Here is a 24,489-nt window from a genome sequence, read left to right as displayed (position 1 = left end):
AAATATATTTTGATTGTTCATAAAGTATGTATAAGTAGGTATTTTTTTTTGACGAGGGGTACTCAGTGTTACGAAAATTATAGAACGGGTACACAGATGTCGAAAGTTTGTGAAACATCGATATTTTGATGTGGCCTTAAATCTAGCATTTTTTGACATTGAAAATAACTTGAAACTTTTTATAGTTTACTTGAAAATTAATATGATTGCTTGAGTTGTACCAGTGAAATAAATGTTACATGCAATATTTTACTAATGCCTATATTTTCTGCATTCAGTAGTTTTGACCTGTATCATTTTTTATTGGTTGAGAAACAATAAGTTCATTTTTATATTATTATTACATTTTTCTCGAAATTTCTAGCCATTTTTATTTTGTGAAAATCTAGCACTCTAGCATCAAACTTATTTTTTTACCTTGTCTTGCATATTTTTTGTGAATGACAGTTGGTAACACTGGATATGATGTCAATATTACGAATTTAGTTGTGATTAGTTTTTAAATAATTAATACTGCGTATTCCGTTCAAGAAAAATCCTCGGAAATCATTTTGGAATATGTCCATATAATATTGAATCAATCAAAATATAGATTAGAATAATATCATTAAGTTATGGTTTGAAAAATTGTTTGGAATTGCTTAGCATTTAAAATTTTATTACAGTAATCTTGACATACAAATTCCAATTTTGCCTTTTAATAAAATTAAATTAATTAATAAATAATTGTAATGCACCTACAGCTGAGTAGGTACTATTATAATGTAACGGATGAGTATTAAAATAACCTTTGCATACGTCAACTTTTTACGTATACATACTAAATCCAGGAGAATAATGATGCTAGATACGAGTCTGTGGAATATGAACGTTTTTTCTCAGCAAAAATCTATATATTATTGCAATGCAAATAATACATATTTTTGTTTGAGGTATCACTATATTTATATATGAAGCGTATACTTTCAAAAGCGGCTAAAACGGTTTTTCGAGGATTTTGAGTTAGATATATATTTTGATAAATATAATTTGTCTACCACAGTATGGTCGTGGTTTTAATTTCATAACTCGGCTAAATACGTCAATATTAATTAAAATAATTACAAGATAAAAAGAAATTTTTATTTACAACGTTTTTAAATTTTCTGTTGAATCATATAAACTCGACTTGACTAGCTTAAACGATAAAAAATGTGTTTGATAGAAATAATACTGAAATGTCATTTTGACATTTCATATTTATTTCCATAGTAACGCACGTATATATTAATAATTTAGTTGCTAAGACCCCAGACCCCTAGCAACCAATAATAGTCGATTGGATTACGGATTTCTTCCGAAATAACTTTTCATACAAAACAGAATTAACTGAAAATGAATTCAATTCTACTTAAAGATGGCTAAAAGTATTACAGGAATGCATTGGCATCGTGTTCTGATATATTCTAAAAGTTTCAAATGTCTAGCTAGTCGGGAAGTTAGTTAAAAATTGATTGCAAGATTTGTACTGGATAAACAACCACCGGACAAATAAGAATACAACCTAATTCGAGCTTAGTTTCAAAATCGGCTAAAACGGTAGCAGTATTACTTTCAAAATCGGCTAAAATGAAACACCTAATGAGCATCACGCGTTGAAGGTCACGTAACCCCAAAATTATGGCTGCCAGAAGTCAACAATGTGATTCTTGTGTTATTTACTCTTGACACTTAATAATTTTTGTTATATATAAAGGAGTTTCAATCACAAAATGTGGCGAAATGTAATCCAAAGATGACAAGGAAGCGTCTATCTACGCAATGAACAATGTGTAGAAAACAAAAAAATTGACACGTGTGTGTCACCTGTCAAATTATTTAATTAGAATTAGGTATAGTGATTTTATTTTCATTTTTCATTTCATGAATTTCAAAAATTAGTTTGAACTAATTCATAATTAGATAACAAAAATATAATACACGTATAAGGAAAAATCATTATAATACACGTTTAAGGCGAAGTCTTCACTGAGCCTTTTTTAAAGAGGCACCGAGCGGAAAAATACGAAGCTTGCAATTTGAGACATTTTTTTGATAATTTACAATTTCAACTATATGAATGAATAAATATGTATCTGAAAACATTAAAAATAAAAATATTTTTTATTTTATATGATTTATGCATATAGAATGTATATTTCACATAACAAATAGATGAATACACATTCATTCAAAAGATAGGTATATTATGTTATTTAAATGTATCTCAAAATTGCATAAAACCGTTTTAGCCGCTTTTGAAAGTAAACGCTTCATATTAAAATCGCAATGGGTATTTTCCGATACAGGTATGTTTATATCTTTATTCATATGCTACCAATTCAAAACGAAATATTTTGATACCTACGTACTCTTATGATATGTACCTACTCATTTTATACAAGAAACGGATTAATAAGAAACAAAAATATGATTGTCGCAAATACTTACATACAAATAGGTACATGATAATAATTTATTCTATAATGTCAGAAAGTTTCATTTTTAAAACATATTTTACCACGTTTTTATTAGCACGTATTCTTGTTTGTCCAGTACAGATTTTTCTTGTTTGTCCAAGATTTGTATTGGACGATTGAAGATTTTTAACTAACTTCCCGACTAGCTAGACATTTGAAACTTTTAGAATATATCAAAACACGACGACAATGCATTGTTTTAATACTTCTGGTCATCTTTAAGCAGAATGGAATTCATTTTCAGTTAATTCTGTTTTGTATGTTTCGGAAAAAAATCGTTGAAAAAATGACATTTCAGTATTCTATAATATTTATTCAGTATTTCTATCAAGTACAAAAAAAGTATTTATTAATACATAGAATTGTCAAGTTTATATGATTCAACAGAAAATTTAAAAACGTGGTATATAAAAAGTTCTTTTTATCTTGTAATTATTTTTTTTTTATTGATATGATTTTAAAGCCTATCGGAACAACTTGGGTGCCCTGAGAATTTTTTTAATGTATTATTCCCGGACATATGATACTTACATTTTTTTCAGTTTTTTTTGTCTGTCGAAGAATTGCCGTCTAACAAAAATGTGTGAAGTTGGCAAGCTAATACTTTTTGCCTTATTTACAAATTATATTTTAACAGATTACTAAATTTAAACCCGGTCACGCCCCAGCATTGGGGGCATATGGCAAGCACAAGTTCGCGCAACTTACCTCGGTCCATCGAAGACTCTCGCGCCTCCCGCCATGCAGGGCCTCATGCGTGAGGTAGGGCCGGGCCGGCCGCGGCAACGGAATGCTTGAGGTTGTGCCACAAGGGTACGGAGTGACACATGCTACGAATGCATTCAGGGAGTGCGACACTCCGTACCCTTTAACAGAACAGAATGCTATACTTATATTATTACTTTTATGTAATATTAACACCAATATTTGAAACTGAAACTACGTACCTACCTATACCAATTTTATTTTACATAAGCACATAGTAAAACACACACCACACCACATTTTTTCCGGGTAGCTAATATAATACCTATTATTATGTGACGAGCCTGAAACGTTGAGAAAATAAGTAGAAGTACACACGGTGAAAACCCAGAAATCTATCTAACGTGGCACGAGTTCGATGACTTCATGGTCACACTCTACGACTACATACAGCAGTGGTTTCCAAACTTTATGTTACTATGCCTCCCTTTAAAAAAATCTAATCTTGGCGCCTCCCCCCCCTTTATTTCATTAAATAATAGACACATTTTTAAATAGTGAAAAATGTAATAAGTAATGCAAAAATGAAAAATAAAATTATAAAAATAAACGAGGTTGTTATAATTTAAATTAAATTGTTTTTCATGCGATGAAAATGCTCTTTTTCTACTAAACAGGATCGATATTTGGATTTCATTGCAGCTAATGCAGATTACAGACATAAATATGATATTACGAATGTAAGCAGTACTTTCTTACAACTTGCATTGCTTTTCTTGACAAAGTATTATATTATTCTTCACTTCGATTCAACCAAAATTGAACTAGGGTTTTTGTTTCAATGAATTATCACATGATAATTCTACTAATTTTTCCTTTTCAAAAGTAGTCAATCCAAATTCATCATCGTTCATTGACAAATGGATTCTATCATGGGCCCACATCTTGAAGCAGGCCCCCAGGCCAGGATCTTTGGCGGGCCCACCTACCTATCGCTGAGGTTAAGGGCAGTGTGGTGCTCTAAAGTAGTGTTTCCTAAATTATACACGGGAGTTATCATTTAAGTATATCAATCATCATATAGGTAACACACACATCAAATTGTAAAACACAACCACATATTTAAACTATGTAATAGGCCTGAAATAAAGTAGCGCAGGCGACTTTTTTTACTATTATAAAATTAGTCTCCATATTATCTTCAGACAGGTTTGCAAACAACGTTTCATAGGATTGTTTTTTTTGATGAAGTTTATAACTAGCGGCCGTTTTATAAACTGTGCATATTATGCAAACTGCAAACCTGTGGCTACATTAATTGTGTTAAACTTTTCACGCCTCCCTTTGCAACACTCCGCGCCTCGCAGTTTGGAAATCGCTGACGTATAGTGATTTCCATCCAGGTATCTGAGATAATTCGTAAAAGCTCACGTAGAGAGTACAACTTCCACCGTGCCAGTTATTCATCCTTGTTAAAACATAACCGTTTACTTTGTGATACTAAACGTTTTTTTGGTAGGTACAAAAAGTGTGATACGAAGTAAAACTAATGTGTCTTATTGTTGCAGACGGCGGGCGCAGAGATGACGTGGGTGATCGCGGACCACGCAGGGGCGGCCGGTAGCGGCGAGCTGACTGTCGTCAAGGGTCAGCAAGTAGAAGTACTGGAGTCAACATGCTCACGTGCCGGCTGGTGCAATGTGCGGGCGCCGCATGACGACCGAGCCGGCTCGCATCGGGAGGGTCTCGTGCCCCTCGCCGTTCTTAAGCCAGCCCCCTCCGCTGCGCAACAGCAGCAGCAGCAAACCTCGCCGTCTAGGAAGCAGGAGCCTGAAACCGGAGGTAAGAATATTTTTTATGTACCAACTGTTTTTATGTTCTTTTTCACAACTATTACACGACTTTGTTAAAAGATTCTGGACTTATATGTTATAATAGTTTTAAATCATTTAAAACTCATTCGAAGTCTTTTTCACGGTAATAATTGGCCAATGCGTCACAATACATAATAACCAAATTGCCACATTCGCTCCAAAGCGGAGTATTTGGGAATCGGTGTTGCCAACCTTACTATAATTATTTTTAATACCTACAATATTATAATAATTGAGTTAGCATTTACTTGGTAGAATTCAATTTTACAAGAAATGAAAATATAATTTATATTAAATTCTCCAGGTTTTTAAAAAAATTCGGTTGTAAAACCATTATCAAGACTATTCAGATAGGCCGTTTGCCTTTTATTAAATACTATACGTATAGATAGAGACAGAATACATTTTCTTATTCGTTCCAACAATATTATGACTTTGTATACTTATTATTAATTGTAATATTATTAATACTTTGAATTTAAATTTTGATATCCATTAAAAACCCACTTAGGGTTTTCAATGGATTGTGTTTTTTGAGATACGTGTTTGTAGAAAATTAATACTTTGGACGCGGAAGACGCACACGGCGCGTAATGACCAGGCGGCCGATCGATGTAATTAACGTGCATTTTAAAGGGGGCAATTAAAATCTCATTATCTATTCAGCAGCGAATGCGTTAACGACGTTATGTCATTTTTAAAAACCACTCTGAAAGGGCATTATGAAACATGGTGGTCATCCAAAAAAGAGGCAGTGAGTTCATTGTTTAACGAATTTGAGGGTGTTTATCATGTACTACTTGATATTTCTAAAGATAGAAGTGTTAATGCCAATACATTAAATGGTGCACAAAGTTTGATTATATTAATTGATTTTCAATTCGTATGCTTACTTGATATATGGAATCAAATATTGCAATTATTGATTGGACGAGTAAATCGAAGTTTACAAGCGAAAGATTTGTCAATTATTGGAGATTGAGCCAAAATGTTGAGCGGACTTAGTCTATAAAAAAACTGTGAGATCAAGGTGTGCCAGACATTGAAAATGCTACACATATTGGTATTGCGGTAGTATTTATAAAAGTACCACGTTTAGTCTCTGAAATGGCTGAAGACGAAGGCCATAACACCTGAAAGTAGCTTCAGTAAAAATAATTGTTTTGTATATTATGACAATCACAAGTGTCACAAATATCACAAGTGAAATCTCGATTTAAAAAACTGAATAAAGTCTCTATTCACTTTAATTTTTTGACTGGTTCCTCGCTGGAGCATTTAACAAGCGAACAATTACGAACATGTACAATGAATCAGAGCAACATATTATTATACCAACACCATGCACCACCAACACCAATAGTATTATGGGGATTTAATTTGGTCTACAAGCTTATTTTTTGTTGTTGCTTGTTTCCAAACCAAAGAAAAAGTGGAGCGCTGAGGCAATAGAAAACGCTTATAATGCCATTAAAAAAAGGAAATGGACTATCTAAAAATATTGCTGTACCTCACTCGACATTAAAAAGTTATGTTTAAAAGAAAACAATGACTGTTAATCAATTGATAAACGCAAAGTTGGGACGTAAACCAACGTTCAATGCAGAGCTAGAGGCTTTGCTCGTGGAACATTGTATAAATGATTCTGACTTCGCCGTGCAAGAGTTTCAAAACCAATATAATTTGGGCACGAGCAATCTTGATGTAACAATGCAATTGATGCTGGTTCAGCCAGCTCAGACTAGAAGAAAAACAAATCGAAGGAGCAACAGTAGCATCACCTAAATTATTACCACCAGGACTTTTTTCGGCTTTCATTACTCCTGCAGATATCAGTCCAGTGCCTCAACTCAAATCCCATACTGCAGCAGGCAGATCCAGATAGAGACCAGCAACTTCGAGTTCACCATACAAACATGAATATGAAATACAAATAAAAAGATATACCTAGCAATCGGAATACTAATATGTATCTCTTTATATTCTGAAAATACAAAAACATTATAAACACATGGATAAATATATCATTTGATATGCAATATGCCTGTCGTTTTTATATTCAATATGGTCCAAAAATGACGAACGTTAATTGAATGACATTCCATCAACAACCAATTTACAGAGTAGAGAATCAAGTACACTCTACAGATGCAAACGGGCAGCTAACGTAATGTCAAAAATGGGCCAATAATAAACATGCCGTCCATATGAAAATGCATCAGAAAGATCTTTTAGTGCTACAAGATACAAACACCTAGCAATTGGAATGCCAATCTGTATCTCTTTATATTCTGGTACTACAAAAACATAATAAACATATAGATAAATATATCAAATATCACTTGGTATGCAATATGCCTGACGTTCTTTTATTCAATATGGTCCAAAAATGATGAACGGTGTATGTATGGCATTCCATCAACTATAAGTCTAAACCTAAGAGAATCAAATACACTATATCGATTCAAACTGACAGCTGACGGAATGTCAATCCGTATCGCTTTATTTTCCTAAACATCATACATACATGGTTATATCACATTTCACCTTGATATGCAATATGCCGGATGTTTTTATATTCAATATTGTTAAAAAATTACGAACGTTGACTGGATGACATGCCATCAACTGTCAATTTGCGCTGTAGAGAATCAAATACACTCTACAGATGCAAACAGGCAGCTGACTAAATGTCAAAAATAGGCAATAATGAATATGCCGTCTGTATGAAATTACATCAGAAAGATCTTGTAGTGCTACGAGATATACCTAGCAATCGGAATACCAATCTGTATCTCTTTATATTCTGAAAATACAAAAACATTCTAAACACATGGATAAATATATCATTTGATATTATGCGATATGCCTGTCGTTTTTATATTCAATATGGTCCAAAAATGACGAACGTTGATTGAATGACATTCCATCAACCACCAATTTACAGAGTAGAGAATCAAGTACACTCTACAGATGCAAACGGGCAGCTAACGTAATGTCAAAAATGGGCCAATAATAAATATGCCGTCCATATGAAAATGCATCAGAAAGATCTTTTAGTGCTACAAGATACAAACACCTAGCAATTGGAATGCCAATCTGTATCTCTTTATATTCTGGTACTACAAAAACATAATAAACATATGGATAAATATATCAAATATCACTTGGTATGCAATATGCCTGACGTTCTTTTATTCAATATGGTCCAAAAATGATGAACGGTGTATGTATGGCATTCCATCAACTATAAGTCTAAACCAAAGAGAATCAAATACACTCTATCGATTCAAACTGACAGCTGACGGAATGTCAATCCGTATCGCTTTATTTTCCTAAACATCATACATACATGGTTATATCAAATTTCACCTTGATATGCAATATGCCGGATGTTTTTATATTCGATATTGTTAAAAAATTACGAACGTTGACTGGATGACATGCCATCAACTGTCAATTTGCACCTTAGAGAATCAAATACACTCTACAGATGCAAAAACAGGCAGCTGACGAAATGTCAAAAATAGGCAATAATGAATATGCCATCTGTATGAAATTACATCAGAAAGATATTGTAGTGCTACGAGATATACCTAGAAATCGGAATACCAATCTGTATCTCTTTATATTCTGAAAATACAAAAACATTATAAACACATGGATAAATATATCATTTGATATGCAATATGCCTGTCGTTTTTATATTCAATATGGTCCAAAAATGACGAACGTTGAATGAATGACATTCCATCAACAACCAATTTACAGAGTAGAGAATCAAGTACACTCTACAGATGCAAACGGGCAGCTAACGTAATGTCAAAAATGGGCCAATAATAAACATGCCGTCCATATGAAAATGCATCAAAATGATCTTTTAGTGCTACAAGATACAAACACCTAGCAATTGGAATGCCAATCTGTATCTCTTTATATTCTGGTACTACAAAAACATAATAAACATATGGATAAATATATCAAATATCACTTGGTATGCAATATGCCTGACGTTCTTTTCTTCAATATGGTCCAAAAATGATGAACGGTGTATGTATGGCATTCCATCAACTATAAGTCTCAACCAAAGAGAATCAAATACACTCTATCGATTCAAACTGACAGCTGACGGAATGTCAATCCGTATCGCTTTATTTTCCTAAACATCATACATACATGGTTATATCAAATTTCACCTTGATATGCAATATGCCGGATGTTTTTATATTCGATATTGTTAAAAAATTACGAACGTTGACTGGATGACATGCCATCAACTGGCAATTTACACTATAGAGAATCAAATACACTCTACAGATGCAAACAGGCAGCTGACGAAATGTCAAAAATAGGCAATAATGAATATGCCGTCTGTATGAAATTACATCAGAAAGATCTTGTAGTGCTACGAGATATACCTAGCAATCGGAATACCAATCTGTATCTCTTTATATTCTGAAAATACAAAAACATTCTAAACACATGGATAAATATATCATTTGATATGCAATATGCCTGTCGTTTTTATATTCAATATGGTCCAAAAATGACGAACGTTGATTGAATGACATTCCATCAACCACCAATTTACAGAATAGAGAATCAAGTACACTCTACAGATGCAAACGGGCAGCTAACGTAATGTCAAAAATGGGCCAATAATAAATATGCCGTCCATATGAAAATGCATCAGAAAGATCTTTTAGTGCTACAAGATACAAACACAAACACCTAGCAATTGGAATGCCAATCTGTATCTCTTTATATTCTGGTAATACAAAAACATAATAAACATATGGATAAATATATCAAATATCACTTGGTATGCAATATGCCTGACGTTCTTTTCTTCAATATGGTCCAAAAATGATGAACGGTGTATGTATGGCATTCCATCAACTATAAGTCTCAACCAAAGAGAATCAAATACACTCTATCGATTCAAACTGACAGCTGACGGAATGTCAATCCGTATCGCTTTATTTTCCTAAACATCATACATACATGGTTATATCAAATTTCACCTTGATATGCAATATGCCGGATGTTTTTATATTCGATATTGTTAAAAAATTACGAACGTTGACTGGATGACATGCCATCAACTGGCAATTTACACTATAGAGAATCAAATACACTCTACAGATGCAAACAGGCAGCTGACGAAATGTCAAAAATAGGCAATAATGAATATGCCGTCTGTATGAAATTACATCAGAAAGATCTTGTAGTGCTACGAGATATACCTAGCAATCGGAATACCAATCTGTATCTCTTTATATTCTGAAAATACAAAAACATTCTAAACACATGGATAAATATATCATTTGATATGCAATATGCCTGTCGTTTTTATATTCAATATGGTCCAAAAATGACAAACGTTGATTGAATGACATTCCATCAACCACCAATTTACATAATAGAGAATCAAGTACACTCTACAGATGCAAACGGGCAGCTAACGTAATGTCAAAAATGGGCCAATAATAAATATGCCGTCCATATGAAAATGCATCAGAAAGATCTTTTAGTGCTACAAGATACAAACACCTAGCAATTGGAATGCCAATCTGTATCTCTTTATATTCTGGTAATACAAAAACATAATAAACATATGGATAAATATATCAAATATCACTTGGTATGCAATATGCCTGACGTTCTTTTATTCAATATGGTCCAAAAATGATGAACGGTGTATGTATGGCATTCCATCAACTATAAGTCTAAACCAAAGAGAATCAAATACACTCTATCGATTCAAACTGACAGCTGACGGAATGTCAATCCGTATCGCTTTATTTTCCTAAACATCATACATACATGGTTATATCAAATTTCACCTTGATATGCAATATGCCGGATGTTTTTATATTCAATATTGTTAAAAAATTACGAACGTTGACTGGATGACATGCCATCAACTGGCAATTTACAATATAGAGAATCAAATACACTCTACAGATGCAAACAGGCAGCTGACGAAATGTCAAAAATAGGCAATAATGAATATGCCGTCTGTATGAAATTACATCAGAAAGATCTTGTAGTGCTACGAGATATACCTAGCAATCGGAATACCAATCTGTATCTCTTTATATTCTGAAAATACAAAAACATTCTAAACACATGGATAAATATATCATTTGATATGCAATATGCCTGTCGTTTTTATATTCAATATGGTCCAAAAATGACGAACGTTGATTGAATGACATTCCATCAACCACCAATTTACATAATAGAGAATCAAGTACACTCTACAGATGCAAACGGGCAGCTAACGTAATGTCAAAAATGGGCCAATAATAAATATGCCGTCCATATGAAAATGCATCAGAAAGATCTTTTAGTGCTACAAGATACAAACACCTAGCAATTGGAATGCCAATCTGTATCTCTTTATATTCTGGTAATACAAAAACATAATAAACATATGGATAAATATATCAAATATCACTTGGTATGCAATATGCCTGACGTTCTTTTCTTCAATATGGTCCAAAAATGATGAACGGTGTATGTATGGCATTCCATCAACTATAAGTCTCAACCAAAGAGAATCAAATACACTCTATCGATTCAAACTGACAGCTGACGGAATGTCAATCCGTATCGCTATATTTTCCTAAGCATACATACATGGTTATATCAAATTTCACCTGTTGTACAAATATGCCAATTAATGTATATTTATTCAAGTTGTGTAATTTTACAATTTTATTTTTTATAAACACATTCATATTTTGCAAAATATAAAAACTATTATTAAATTACAATAGAATGAGGTATATCACTATACAGATGAAAACGGGCAGCTAACGTAATGTCAAAAATGGGCCAATAATAAATATGCCGTCCATATGAAAATGCATCAGAAAGATCTTTTAGTGCTACAAGATACAAACACAAACACCTAGCAATTGGAATGCCAATCTGTATCTCTTTATATTCTGGTAATACAAAAACATAATAAACATATGGATAAATATATCAAATATCACTTGGTATGCAATATGCCTGACGTTCTTTTCTTCAATATGGTCCAAAAATGATGAACGGTGTATGTATGGCATTCCATCAACTATAAGTCTCAACCAAAGAGAATCAAATACACTCTATCGATTCAAACTGACAGCTGACGGAATGTCAATCCGTATCGCTTTATTTTCCTAAACATCATACATACATGGTTATATCAAATTTCACCTTGATATGCAATATGCCGGATGTTTTTATATTCGATATTGTTAAAAAATTACGAACGTTGACTGGATGACATGCCATCAACTGGCAATTTACACTATAGAGAATCAAATACACTCTACAGATGCAAACAGGCAGCTGACGAAATGTCAAAAATAGGCAATAATGAATATGCCGTCTGTATGAAATTACATCAGAAAGATCTTGTAGTGCTACGAGATATACCTAGCAATCGGAATACCAATCTGTATCTCTTTATATTCTGAAAATACAAAAACATTCTAAACACATGGATAAATATATCATTTGATATGCAATATGCCTGTCGTTTTTATATTCAATATGGTCCAAAAATGACGAACGTTGATTGAATGACATTCCATCAACCACCAATTTACATAATAGAGAATCAAGTACACTCTACAGATGCAAACGGGCAGCTAACGTAATGTCAAAAATGGGCCAATAATAAATATGCCGTCCATATGAAAATGCATCAGAAAGATCTTTTAGTGCTACAAGATACAAACACAAACACCTAGCAATTGGAATGCCAATCTGTATCTCTTTATATTCTGGTAATACAAAAACATAATAAACATATGGATAAATATATCAAATATCACTTGGTATGCAATATGCCTGACGTTCTTTTCTTCAATATGGTCCAAAAATGATGAACGGTGTATGTATGGCATTCCATCAACTATAAGTCTCAACCAAAGAGAATCAAATACACTCTATCGATTCAAACTGACAGCTGACGGAATGTCAATCCGTATCGCTTTATTTTCCTAAACATCATACATACATGGTTATATCAAATTTCACCTTGATATGCAATATGCCGGATGTTTTTATATTCGATATTGTTAAAAAATTACGAACGTTGACTGGATGACATGCCATCAACTGGCAATTTACACTATAGAGAATCAAATACACTCTACAGATGCAAACAGGCAGCTGACGAAATGTCAAAAATAGGCAATAATGAATATGCCGTCTGTATGAAATTACATCAGAAAGATCTTGTAGTGCTACGAGATATACCTAGCAATCGGAATACCAATCTGTATCTCTTTATATTCTGAAAATACAAAAACATTCTAAACACATGGATAAATATATCATTTGATATGCAATATGCCTGTCGTTTTTATATTCAATATGGTCCAAAAATGACGAACGTTGATTGAATGACATTCCATCAACCACCAATTTACATAATAGAGAATCAAGTACACTCTACAGATGCAAACGGGCAGCTAACGTAATGTCAAAAATGGGCCAATAATAAATATGCCGTCCATATGAAAATGCATCAGAAAGATCTTTTAGTGCTACAAGATACAAACACAAACACCTAGCAATTGGAATGCCAATCTGTATCTCTTTATATTCTGGTAATACAAAAACATAATAAACATATGGATAAATATATCAAATATCACTTGGTATGCAATATGCCTGACGTTCTTTTCTTCAATATGGTCCAAAAATGATGAACGGTGTATGTATGGCATTCCATCAACTATAAGTCTCAACCAAAGAGAATCAAATACACTCTATCGATTCAAACTGACAGCTGACGGAATGTCAATCCGTATCGCTTTATTTTCCTAAACATCATACATACATGGTTATATCAAATTTCACCTTGATATGCAATATGCCGGATGTTTTTATATTCGATATTGTTAAAAAATTACGAACGTTGACTGGATGACATGCCATCAACTGGCAATTTACACTATAGAGAATCAAATACACTCTACAGATGCAAACAGGCAGCTGACGAAATGTCAAAAATAGGCAATAATGAATATGCCGTCTGTATGAAATTACATCAGAAAGATCTTGTAGTGCTACGAGATATACCTAGCAATCGGAATACCAATCTGTATCTCTTTATATTCTGAAAATACAAAAACATTCTAAACACATGGATAAATATATCATTTGATATGCAATATGCCTGTCGTTTTTATATTCAATATGGTCCAAAAATGACAAACGTTGATTGAATGACATTCCATCAACCACCAATTTACATAATAGAGAATCAAGTACACTCTACAGATGCAAACGGGCAGCTAACGTAATGTCAAAAATGGGCCAATAATAAATATGCCGTCCATATGAAAATGCATCAGAAAGATCTTTTAGTGCTACAAGATACAAACACCTAGCAATTGGAATGCCAATCTGTATCTCTTTATATTCTGGTAATACAAAAACATAATAAACATATGGATAAATATATCAAATATCACTTGGTATGCAATATGCCTGACGTTCTTTTCTTCAATATGGTCCAAAAATGATGAACGGTGTATGTATGGCATTCCATCAACTATAAGTCTCAACCAAAGAGAATCAAATACACTCTATCGATTCAAACTGACAGCTGACGGAATGTCAATCCGTATCGCTTTATTTTCCTAAACATCATACATACATGGTTATATCAAATTTCACCTGTTGTACAAATATGCCAATTAATGTATATTTATTCAAGTTGTGTAATTTTACAATTTTATTTTTTATAAACACATTCATCTTTTGCAAAATATAAAAACTATTATTAAATTACAATAGAATGAGGTATATCACTATACAGATGAAAACGGGCAGCTAACGTAATGTCAAAAATGGGCCAATAATAAATATGCCGTCCATATGAAAATGCATCAGAAAGATCTTTTAGTGCTACAAGATACAAACACAAACACCTAGCAATTGGAATGCCAATCTGTATCTCTTTATATTCTGGTAATACAAAAACATAATAAACATATGGATAAATATATCAAATATCACTTGGTATGCAATATGCCTGACGTTCTTTTCTTCAATATGGTCCAAAAATGATGAACGGTGTATGTATGGCATTCCATCAACTATAAGTCTCAACCAAAGAGAATCAAATACACTCTATCGATTCAAACTGACAGCTGACGGAATGTCAATCCGTATCGCTTTATTTTCCTAAACATCATACATACATGGTTATATCAAATTTCACCTGTTGTACAAATATGCCATTTAATGTATATTTATTCAACTTGTGTAATTTTACAATTTTATTTTTTATAAACACATCCATATTTTGCAAAATATAAAAACTATTATTAAATTACAATAGAATGAGGTATATAATATATAATGTCATCTATATAATTTAAAAAAACTGAGAATAGTAGGCAAAGTTACAAGTAATTAAGCAACTATCGAGATGACTATTTGCATACTCTTAGTTGCCTTTAAACTTATGAGCACCAAATTATTATATTTACTTATTTGAATTTTTCATTGAATTGCATTGTTTACGAGATAAATTGGACTGTATATAACATGTAACTGACGATTTAATTAAATTTAATAATGTTAATAGAAATTCAGCTTAAAATATTTGTACATAAATATAAAATATTTCGTTTTTATGTTGTGGAATGTGTAGCCATTCAAGCAAGTCCAATTTATAATGTGAATTAAATTATAACTAATTATAAAAAAAATAAATGCGCTACATCTTTTTTGAATACTCATCATTGGTAGGTAGGTTTAAAGTAAATTATTATACATTGGTCAATCTTAATTAATAGTCTAGTGCTTAAATTAATTTTTACTGAAACAGTTATGAAAATACAAATACAGTAAACTCCTGATTATCTGTGTGTGGATTATCCGTGCATGTGTTTAATTTTCAGGTCATAGATCATATAATGAATGTATCACAACCATGACTGTGTTGTGGCAAGACATTTGGTGCACACAAAATGAAACTTTTGGTGATTGGAAAAGCGAAAAAAAACTAGATCGTTTACCACATTTAAAAAACATCCATAGTATCTAAAAGCCATCTAATGCTGACACGGTAGCCGTGTTGTCAGCACTGTATGAGTTAAGGAAACAGAAATAAGAAATCTCCTCATTGATTATTACAATCTGAAAGAAGCATGGATAGAAGAATCTTTGACAATCGGTTCAAAACTAAATGGGTTCCAGAAGTGAGAGATATTTTGAAAAGTAAGGGGTTGCCACAGAAAGCAGTCCCGTTATTAGATAATGCTCCATCTCATCCAAATGAAAGCATATTGAAAACGGACGACGGCCTTATGGTTGCAAAATTTTTACCATCCAATGTTACATCTTTAATTCAACCCGTGGAACAAGAGGTTATCTCAATAATTAAACAATAATATCGTAATGGCATTCGTAAAATCCTTTGTAATGAAAATAATGATTGGATTAAATTCTGGAAAAATGTCACAGTACTCGATGCGATAGATGCAGTAACGCAATCTTGGTACAAAATAAAGCCAATAACACGCATTCAATCGTGGAGGAAAATTGTACCAAATGTAGAAAGTGACTTTTTGGATTCTATTTAGCCCGAGACAAGTGAAATAAATAGCATCATAAATATGTGAGGTAATGGCAAATTCACATAGCTTTGAAAATGTTGATAGAGAAAATATTGAGGAATGGTTAGAATATGATTCATGTAATCCAAGTTTTCAAATAATGAGTGACACTCAACACATCATGGCACTGCACTGACTTCTGTTGACACTATTTTGGAGTACATCGACTAATGGGAATTATAACGATATAATAGCTCTTAGGAAATTTCGGACCGATCTTAGAAAATCATTGAAAGATTCCTACATTAAACATGTTAAAATAATTGTTTGCTTTAGAAATGTTTAATAATATGTAGTATTTTAAGCATAGTTCGGATTATCCATGTTTTTCGTTAATCCGTGCTGCCTCACCCCACCTTTAGCCCGAAAATCAGGAGTCTACCCTAGGTACATAGTGTAATGTTATATTTCACTTATTTCAGAATGGAATAACATATTTGTTTTTTAATTAATTATTTCTTTTATTCAACGAATATTTCACAAGATTTAAGAATGTACCATTCTACATATTGAACATACATAATTTTGAAAAACACTTCTGAGAAAATATATTAAAACTTATGACAAATAGAAAAAATCTTAAGTGTTTTTCAAAATTACGTATGTTCAATAATTAGAAAGGTACAATCTTAAATTTTGTGAATTATTTGTTGAATAAAAGAAATGGATAATTAAAAATTATTAACAAGTTCGAGTAAGTTACATCATAAAATATTGGAGAGATCCGTGAAGTCGGTTAGTAATCGGAGTAGTCTGTACTGATAGCAAATACAACCCCCCGCGAAGAGACGTCCCCAATCCCATATCAGAAACCTTACATAAAACAACGACTACCGTCCTGTAAAATTACTATATTGCTTGAAAGTTTGCAACCCCCGAGAGATATCACAAAATAAATATTTCGCAAACGAATATGCATCGACAGCGTTCCCTCACACAGGGTTACGTACCTGACCGCCTTTCTTAGGAAATACATTCAACCTTGAATGTTTCGGCCGAGTTTACCGTTGAGAGTTTCAAAAATTTCTCAAGTAACCGCACCCCCTCAAACTACTTCCCTTATCTAGTTCTTCCGAAAAATGAAAGAGAGTAGACTCAGTACAACAATGACCACTGAACCGAGATAAATGAAAAACGGCCCTTAACGGCAGTCCGATATGCGGCGTGTTGACGCGTCAGAAATCACAATGCAAAGCCACGTTTGTTTCGATATATATATGTAGATAGTGCATACCTTATCATTGTCGTATTAATAATAATTCATTATAACCACCCTTAAATTAATTAACCATCAAATGAACAGTGCAGTGTGATCTGGTAATATACCAAAAGTTAATTCGCCCATAAGTGACATGTGACAAGTGTAATCCCAAGCCCCGCCCCTCGAATCAAATGAAATAAAATCAATATTTGTGTAATTAAATAAAATAAACCTAGCTCTGCACGGAGCCTATCAAATTAAAATTACCGTGTTCTTACTATACTTCTTGCCAACACAATGTCTAAAACAAATCCTCGTATGCCTCTCTCTTATCACCAAAGTACCAGGAACGAAGCTAACCTTCACACTTGAGTTCTTCGTCAGTGTATTAGTAGCTACTTTGATTTAATAAACAAAAACCGATTGCCAATAGTAGCTTGATTTGGGAGAGCGCTGATGAACAGGTGTTAAAAGACTAATAGTTCAAATTTGTCGTAATTAGTATGTCACCTAGTAGCATAGTGGGCAATGCCCGGACGGGGCGTAAACCCAAGAGAAACAGGTTAGATCCCTGCCGGGTGTCTTTTTTCAATTGTTTATAATTAACTTAATCCATATGGAAAAATATCTATCTGTACCAGACAATTTTTTTCAAGCCCTATTTGGTTGCACCTATTTTTAAATACTTTTGGATAATTACATATTCTAGGTTTAAGCACATATTTTCACATAAACACAAAAATAATGGGAAACTGTTTCATAAAAAACGAATTGGCATTCATCACTTCAAATTATGGTCTTCTGGTAAACACAATTGAAATGTTAAAATCATCTACAAAGTCCCTAGTGGTTAATATTTTAAACAATACTGCTGCTAAAATAAGAAATGTTCCTGGGCATCTATTCTGTACAAAAGACTGCTGTCGGCCCGCTACGGCAGCTATCTAGGGTAGGAAAATATCAAGCTATTAGCACTTATTGTAACAATTACACTAAGTTAGCCATCTAAACAGTCAAAACTGACTATTTCTCTCTGAAATTTAGCATTGCCAAAAGAGGTGCTGTTAAAACATAGCACTTATTGTAACAATTACAACTAACTTAGTGTAACAATCACAACTAATTTATTGTAATTGTTACAATAAGTGCTAATACTTTGATACTTTCCTACCATAGATAACTGTTGTAGCGGTCAAAAGCAGTCTTGTTTATAAAATAGATGCGCTGGACCAATTTGAATAAAAATAAGTACAACATTAAATAGTGTTTTAAATAAAAATACTAGACTTCAAACGCTGCAGAATATTAAAGCTCTTTTGAAAAATCCATGTGATGTCATTTTTGTATTTCAGAAATAGTTTCATTTACATTCGCAATCTGTAGAAGTGGAAAGAAGTTTTCCATGTATAAAAATTTACCAAGATCAAATCATCAAAGATTCACTTTCAAAAATTTGAATCATTATTTTATTATTTATTGTAATAAAGCGTTTTCTGTTTGTGAATAAATAATAAACTAAACTGTTAAATTATATATGATTTATGTATGTAATACTTAAATTTTTAGCACCTATTTTTGTTTTTTAGCACATAATTATGGAATTTTAATAACATTTTTTCCAATTATATCTACATATTTTAGGTACCGTCAAATGGGGTTATTCCGCCTCCCAAGTATAATTCTGCCTAGTAAAAAATATTTTGTTTGTATGGCCACTACTTTTTTTTACACTAGGGTAGACAAAATATTTCTTTATAACCTTTTTCTAAATTGTCAGTTAGTCATATTGTAAATTTAAAAAATCTATAACTTTACGTTAGTTAATGTAAAACTTGACTTTTGTAAATGGTGTGTGCATATGCAGTTCCGTGAACTGTCGAAAAAATCATCATTTATCTACCAGAAATACAAAAGGTACGATATTGATATTTTTACTCTCCATTCCATTAAATGTTAGCAATTAGAATGCATATCTATATTTAGGTAAATTGAATTTTAAAGACTTAAAATACGCCAGGCGGACTTGTACCGAAGAGGGTCATGAAGTTTTGGGGTTATTCCGTCTGGGGTAGGGTCATCAAAACACTTTTTAATAGTATTATTTTTTATTGTCTACTATTTATTAGTAGAACGCCAAAATAGGTATTACAACACAATTATTATTATTTGTTCGTTAATAAACCAATTTGATAGAAGCATGATGAAATTGATATTGGTGTCTTATAAAATTGTGTAAAAAGTACTAAAATATAAAAATACACATAAGCATAATAATTGCATTGGAATCTATTTTGTCTTGGCTTACTTAAATCAGTTTTTGTATTCAGTTACAAAGATACTTTTATATTTCTTTCAAAAAACCAAAAATAAGCATAAAATACAATAGTTTCATACATTATATTCCTACCTAATTAATATGCACGTTAATTTTTTAGAACATATCATAATATTATGAACATAGTTTATGTACAAAAATTAATTCATTATATTTTTTGCACAACCCTAAGTTCAATCTACAAAATGTATGCACGTGTCAGTGAAACAAGGGTGATTCCGCCTAGAAAATTTTGACGATGCAAAAACACACAAAAAAGAAGAATGTAGATGGGATATGATATTTTATTGTTATATATTGGTATTATTCTACTACATTGCTGTTCCTTCGTAACAGCGATTATGACTTAGACAGATTTTTTTTAAAGTAGGCGGAATGACCCCGAGACAGTGTAATTACGCCTACATATTTGTATCAGTAAAATTAATGTATTAGAATGTAGATAAACAATATTAAGTATTTTTAATAATTGCAGTTAAGTATATATAACCATAAAAACCAAATAACAATGGATACGTAGCACAAAAAAAAATTCATAAAATACAAATTAACAACATGCCGTAAAAAACAAGGCGGAATAACCCTGTTTGACGGTACCTATTATTCAGTTTTAACACCTAAAAATCCTAAGCCTAGTTATAATATATAATGTTTTTCAAAACTTTTCACAACATTTTTCACAAAGTTCACTTTATGCAATAGATTCAGAACAATAAAGAATAAAACTTGCCAATCGCCTTCTTGATCGCCTCCTTCCTATTTGCCGGCTTCATTAGTTCCAAAGACACCGCTGAAAAAATACACATTCATGGTGAGAAACTACTCCATTTGAATAGAAGAGAATTATAATCATCATCACCAGCCGGGGTCAACCCACTGCTGGATGAAGGCCTTTCCATAGCTCTCTCCACTCTTCTCGGTCCCGAATTCTTTGGTGCCAACGTATGCCTACCGAACTTCGAGAATTCTCATTCCTCGAGAAATCATCAATGAGATTCTCGAGAATTTGAGAAATTTTTACTAGGCAAAAATAAGCAATAGATTTATTTAGGCTGATGACGACAATCATATTAATATGTATATTAATTATACCATCATGTTGTTGAATGGCTTTTTAAATCTCTTTGGGTTTTATTAGGTTATTAAATTTAATTATCTTTCATTAGTTCGAAACACAAAAAACGGTAGTGTGAACAGCCATTAAAGAAATTGGAACATTATCTATGAATGTATGTCATAAATATTATGTTGGTGAAAAAATTTTCGTTTGAATTTAGAGGCATCAGTAGTAAAATGCAAAAAAAGCACTTATTGAATGGAAATATACTTTATATCTGCTATTATTAATATGTTTGATTTAACCGGGATATATTTTAGGAGTGTATAAACGAAGCGCAAGTGTTTAAAGTCAACAATGTTGAGTTAAGATAGGTTTTAACTAATTTTTGTGCTATTCAAAATGCCTACGGACAATAAAGTAAACCCACTTAGGGTCTTCAAAGTATTAATAATATTACAATTATTAATAATAAGTATACAAAGTCAGAATAATGTTTGAACGAATAAGAAAATGTATTCTGTCTCTATCTACGCGTATAGTATTTAAGCAAAGGCAAACTGCCTATCTGAATAGTCTTGATAATGGTGTTACAACCGAAATAGCTATAGACAAACCTTTAAAAAAAAAAACTGTAGAATTTAATATTCATTATATTTTCATTTCTTTTAAAATAGAATTCTACCAAGTAAATTGCTAACTCAATTAATAATATAATCATTTCAAATGTCAAAAATGACGACCAGAATTTTTGTTTATTATGCTCACTTAAGAGAGTTTATAAAAATAATATTCAATAAGTTATTCACGTAAATAATGCTCAAGGCAATAAACAAAATTTGTCGAAAAATAATGTTAATTATAATTGTACTTCAATATATAAAACCGCCTTCTCAAAATTACCGCCTATGGCCTGCCTCGCTATTTTCTCTGAAAGGTTCTGGTTCTAAATATAGTTAACAATCTCTCAATATCTTCTAACTTAAAAATTAGACGTTCATCTTTTTATTTGTTTTTGAGTGTTATAATTATTACTTACTTGGTGAAAATCTGAGCAATTGTCTGCTGTCTGCCCAGGCGTATGATACTTCCCCAAAGTACTGCAGGGGCACATGATAGGGGGATGGGCAACTCCGCAAGCAATTTGGGTGCTTTGATGGGGATAAAATTTCTGCCGGCCACCATGGAAAACTTGTCATCTTATGCCAGACTATATCACCACTGACTATCGGATAATTTTTGTTGCAATTTTGACAATTTGTAGTATTTTTTATGTGTGGAGAAGAACCTGAAAAAATAATAATTTAAATAAGTATATGCCAATAATGCCAGTAACTATATGCCAATAAATCATTATGTGAGTTTATTTGTGTCGCTGAGTTTCAAAACCCGCTTTAACACTTTTTCATTATGTTGAGATAATTAACAAAAACTTTTTGAACTAAAAAGGTTTTTGAATGTTTCAGTAGTGTTATAGCGGGATTTGATAGATACATTGATTTTGTTTCATAAGTGACTGTCAATCGTAGCGGTTTTTGAAAGAGGCGATAAAATTTTCATTAAGAGATTTTAATAATGAATCCAACGATATATATATCTTAATTATTTCAAAAAAGTGTTATGGCGGCTATTGAAACTCATTGACACATTTAGGGTTTTGAAGTAATTCATATCATACAGTTTCACGTTAGGAATGTTGACTACCATGAATGCGGGCTACCATGTTTAAAATTGAAAAAGGTCCTCATTGAAAGAGTATTATAAAACTTGACAAAAAAAAAAAAACTTTTATCCTGTAATATTTTTTAAATATTAAGGGCCCACATGTGTCGCATAGGTCAAAATAAAGATTTTATGTTATTTTCAGAGCATAAGCCTGGACAATCCTTAAACGTTGTAGAAAATCTATTTATATAATTTTGAAGCCTTATTTCAATGTATTTATGTTAAACATTTTATGACTGCATAAAGTATTTTCATTACATAAACTAGTATTCTTTAAAACCTCTCGATGATTTCGAATATAGTCATATTTCAGTACATCCATGTGCCGTGGTCTTATAAATTTTTTAAATTATTAATTTTTCAATGCATTCATAAAACCATTAGTAAAATTGTTGTTAGCATTATATTGTAAACTATTTACGGTAAAAATTTATATTTATAATAAGTGTGAACCCAAATCTGACATAGATCTAACAATCAGGCATTTTGCTATTCAGAAAATGGACACGATTTACATATTTTAAGATCATTCTAAAGATACTGATTATAAGCTATGTCTTTAACCATACAATTGGCATCAAATATCCTACGAATTATGATTGATTTGTAATAATTATCGAACTTAGAAGTAGTAATTTTTTAAGGCTATACTTCAGTTGAGGCATGGTCTAAAAATATCGTGGCTAGGCGATGCGCGCATTGTGCAAATGACGCGTACCGAACGAAATATAATTTGTCATAAAAATCCAACATGCGTCCATTTAATTTTATGTTTATTGTTATATTACTAATAATAATAGTATATTCATTGACTTGTTTTCTTTTTTAAGTACATACGTAAAGTTGAGTCATCTTTACACGATTTAAGAATATTTTCATCGGACGCCATGACAAAACAAATCGACGTACGGACACCTCGACTGTCTGTCTCCGATTGGTGACTAGTGAGAAATTTCATCGCACCTACTGTTGAAAATTATTTGCCGTTTCACTGAAGTACACTCTTAATACGACGTGTCTTCCGCTGGATTTCTTCATCATATCCAGCTGTTAATCCGCTTCAAACAGACGTGAGACTTGCGCTCGTCTAAAATGTCATTTTATTTTGTCATAAAGTAACTTAAACATATTGGAATTGTATTCATAAATGTTTATAAAGGCGTGTATTATGAATTCAACTAGAAAAATATCAACAAAACAATAGCATGTCTATATTATTCCAAATTAAAAATATATAACCTCACATTCCGACATCTAAATGAATTGTCAATGAATTTTATCAAGAAAATTAAACTTTCTTAATTTTTACGTATTTTAAATATGAAAACGGTTTTAATCAAAAAATAACAAAACAAGATAAGCTGTTACCCGAGTCCATTAATATTACAATGGATTACGTTGATGAAAACGTACGCGATTGCATGTTAACGCGCGTATTTGAACATATACCTAAAC

General features: G+C 32.1%; 1 protein-coding gene across 2 annotated transcripts in view; it reads left to right on the top strand.

Moving 5' to 3' along the window:
* trio (trio Rho guanine nucleotide exchange factor) overlaps nt 1–24,489 on the top strand; it is a 627,840-nt gene that overhangs the window by 399,623 nt on the left and 203,728 nt on the right. For both annotated transcript variants that reach the window (XM_085940798.1, XM_085940792.1), the window contains one exon: nt 4,772–5,045. In XM_085940798.1, the coding sequence (XP_085796924.1) occupies nt 4,772–5,045 (274 nt within the window). The remainder of the gene's footprint in view (nt 1–4,771; nt 5,046–24,489) is intronic.

The sequence above is a fragment of the Rhyacophila brunnea genome, unplaced genomic scaffold (genome assembly GCF_057557595.1).
Source record: "Rhyacophila brunnea isolate RB1 unplaced genomic scaffold, BYU_Rbru_1.0 scaffold_1, whole genome shotgun sequence".
Classification (NCBI taxonomy): Eukaryota; Metazoa; Arthropoda; class Insecta; order Trichoptera; family Rhyacophilidae; genus Rhyacophila; species Rhyacophila brunnea.
This window is presented reverse-complemented; position numbering and strand designations above follow the sequence as displayed.